Source organism: Mandrillus leucophaeus, unplaced genomic scaffold (assembly GCF_000951045.1).
Source record: "Mandrillus leucophaeus isolate KB7577 unplaced genomic scaffold, Mleu.le_1.0 Scaffold163, whole genome shotgun sequence".
Taxonomy (NCBI): Eukaryota; Metazoa; Chordata; class Mammalia; order Primates; family Cercopithecidae; genus Mandrillus; species Mandrillus leucophaeus.
The window spans coordinates 2,736,172-2,739,957 of NW_012101621.1; the positions used below are offsets into that span (position 1 = coordinate 2,736,172).

At 42.5% G+C, this 3,786-nt stretch overlaps 1 gene segment (V, D, J or C); it reads left to right on the top strand.

Annotated features, from left to right (window-relative positions):
* Nucleotides 1-315: 315 nt before the first annotated feature.
* On the top strand, nucleotides 316-1,563 carry LOC105536773. The segment is given in 2 exon segments: nucleotides 316-484; nucleotides 658-1,563. Coding segments are annotated over 2 exon segments (360 nt in total).
* Nucleotides 1,564-3,786: the final 2,223 nt, after the last annotated feature.

Consider the following 3,786-nt stretch of genomic DNA (forward strand, 5'->3'; position numbering starts at 1 on the left):
TTCTTATCTACTGCGGCTGCTAATATTTCATGCTAATTATTTTAAACACATTAGCAGGTCATCATGTCATATGTGATGGGATTTAGCATACTTTTTGTGTGAATATATCACTTTAATTTGTATAATGGAGCAGTGCCCCATTAATTATGTGACTCCTTCTAATACGCTTAGAGAAGAAAGGAAGCTCCTTGAATACTAAATTTGCACAACCACAGTGACCTTATAAAGGTTGCCTTCCCTTTTAAGATTAATTTCTCAGGACAAAGCACAGTGAAGTCATTACTATGCAGCCTCACAACTGTAGCAGCCCTTCTAAAGGTTGTAGATTCTGGCTGATGATGTCACTGACACAAAGAAAAAAAAAATGCAAAACAGATAGTCTTAAATAAGCTTTCTGGTGAGACCAACTGCATTTTGGCCATGGCTCTGCAGAGCACTCTGGGGACAGTGTGGCTGGGACTTCTCCTCAACTCTCTCTGGAATGGTGAGTAGGCTCCTTCACTATTTGGTTTTGTAAAAGTGTAGGACATTGTTTTAAAATTTGGACTCATTTTTAATAGAAAAACAGAGAAGTCAGATCTAATATTCACTGTATCTAAGGGGCAATCAACAAACCAAATAGTACCATTAAAGTGACAGCCCTCTTTGTTTTCTTAGTTGCAGAAAGCAAGGACCAAGTGTTTCAGCCTTCCACAGTGGCATCTTCGGAGGGAGCCACGGTGGAAATCTTCTGTAATCACTCTGTGTCCAATGCTTACAACTTCTTCTGGTACCTTCACTTCCCGGGATGTGCACCAAGACTCCTTGTTAAGGGCTCAAAGCCTTCTCAGCAGGGACGATACAACATGACCTATGAACGATTCTCTTCATCGCTACTCATCCTCCAGGTGCGGGAGGCAGATGCTGCTGTTTACTACTGTGCTGTGGAGGACACAGAGGCAGGGAACCCATGAAGAGCTGAACAGAAACAGAGATCACAGCCTTTGCAGGAGGCAAAACAGATGAGCAATAACTTTTTCTTCCTTAATTCAGTGTTACCCAAGCTTTTTCATTTGATACTGCTATTAGGAAAAAAAATCGAGTCCAGACACACACTATATATTAACAAATGTCTATAAAAATATGCTTTTAATTTTTTTTTGAGATAGGATCTTGCTCTGTCACCCACGCTGGAGTGCAGTGGCATGATCATAGCTCATTGTAGCCTTGAACTCCAGGGCTCAAGGGTAGCTGGGACTCAGCCTTCTGAGTAGGTGAGACTATAGGCATGTGCCACCATGCCCAGTGAATTTTCCTCCTTTTTGTAGACATGAGTTCTCTCTGTGTTGTCCAGACTGGTCTCAAACTCCTGGCTTCAAGTGATCCTCCTGCTTCGGCCTCCAAAAGTGTTAGAATTACGGGTGTGAGTCAATGCACCCAGCCCAGAAAATATGCTTTTAAATGGTGATTATTTCAAACAGTCTTCTTGATATCTGAAACACTTTTGACTCATTTTTTTGAGATCTGATTAGATTATTTTTGCTTTTCCCTCATAAAATGACTGATGATGAACTTGCGATAGTAGTAAGAGGCAGGTCAACCCTTCCATTTTCTTTTCTTTTTAAAAAATTCAGACAGGCCGGAGTGCAGTGGCATGATCATAGCTCACTGCGGCCTTGAACTCCTGGCCTCCAGTGATCCTCCTGCCTTGACCTCCCAAAGCACTGGGATTATAAGTGTGAGCCACCAGGGTCAGTCAACTAATTTTCTCATTGCTGTCCGTGCTTACCTTTTAAATACTGTCTGCTAGCTTCAGTTTCTTTGCAGCAATACTTTCAAAACAAGTCCACTTTGTAAAGGGTGGTTTAGTTAACATTGGATGATGTTATAAGAAGTGAGAAAGGAATGAATGAGTGACTGGCTGCTACCTACAGCCCTGCATTTGGAACCTCAATCCTTGCCTCAGGATACTTTGCTTATAATCTAGCATACAGTCCCGTTGAGGGGGGCCAGTCAGTGAGTATATGAAATATTAGTAAAACTGAATCTCCTTCACAATATTTAAACTAAAAACAAATGCAAATGGAAGTATTTGTACTTATTGCAATGCATTCTTCCCACACCCCTGTCAATTAGCTTGGTCCTCCCATCCCAGATGTGTCCCTCCCACTTTAGAGACCAATGCCTTAGGGTAGCCCAGTGGTTCTTAATATATTTCATCCTCCTAGATCAGAAGATTTGTGAAAATTGGATTTGTTTTCTTGCGGGGCCATATTCTAGATAAACTCAATCAGGGTTTGTAGGGGTGGGACCCAGAAATCTATATTTTCCATAAAGCTCTGCTGGTGATTTTTTTGCTCAGCCAGGTTTGATCTGGGAATTTCAGATTTTGGACCCCAGGTGTATGAGTTCATTCTCACGCTGCTATAAAGAAATACCCAAGACTGGGTAATTTATAAAGAAAAGAGGTTTAATTGACTCACAGTCCTGCATGGCTGGGAAGGTCTCAGGAAACTTACAATCATGACAGAAGGCAAAGGGGAAGAAAGGCACCTTCTTCACAGGGCAGCAAGAAGGCGAAGTGCCAGCAGGGGAAATGCCAGACATGTATAAAACCATCAGATCTTGTGAGAACTCATTCACTATCATGAGAACAGCATGGGGGAAACCATCTCCATGATTCAATTACCTCCCACCGGGTCCCTCCCACAACATGCGGGGATTATTACAATTCAAGGTAAGATTTGGATGGGGATACAGAGCCAAACTATATTACCAGGTCTCCAGGCTTTAACCACTATTCTCGACTTCCTTTCAGGTAGAATTTTAGTAACAGAGGAGGGCTTCAGGAAGTGAACCGTACAGTGCAATTGCTTGCTTACACAGTAGACTTTCAGCAAATGTTGACATTTGGAATAAAAAGTGAAGGGCAAGATGGGCATGATGGCTTACACCTGTAATCCCAACACTTGGGAAGCTGAGGTGGGAGGATCCCTTGAGCCCAGGAGTTGGAGACCAGCCTAGTCAACATAGTAAAACCCTGTCTCTATAAAAAATAGAAAAAATTAGCTTGGTGTGTTGGCATGTTTCTGTAGTCCCAGCTACTTGGGAGGCTAAGGTGGGAGGATCGCTTGAGACAGAGAGGTTAAGGCTGCAGTGAGCCATGAGGGCACCATTGCACTCCAGCCTGGGTAACAGCAAAACCCTGTCTCAATTAAAAGAAAAAAAGTGGCCAGGTGCTGTGGATCATGCCTATAATCCCAGCACTTTGGGAGGCTAAGGCAGGTGGATCGCTTGAGCTCAGGAGTTCGATACCAGCCTGGTCTGTACCCAAAATACCAAAAATTAGCTAGGAGTGCTGTGCACCTGCGATCCCAGCTACTTGGGAGGCTGAGGTGGGAGGATGGCTTGAACCTGTGTGGTGGAGGTTGCAGTGAGCCAAGATGGCACCACTGCACTCCAACCTGGGCATCAGAGTGAGACCCTGTTAAAAAAAAAAAGGAAAAAGGTGAAGAGCAGTTTGCTGATGACAGAAGAAAAAAGGCATTTTAGTAATGTCAATTGTCATGAAACTTTGCCAAGATGTCATAAGATTGACTTTTAAATGCAAATTTTTAATAACATCCAAATATTTCCATTGGATATAAATGTAAATTGGTATGCTTGTGCTTGTATTACTTTGTTAGGCATATTATATTTTGGGTTGTTGCTTGCTTAAAAGTGTGTTAATCTTGTTCATTTTATTTTATTTCTTTATTTTTTCTGAGACGGAGTCTCGCTCTTGTCGTTCAGGCTGGAGGGCAGTGG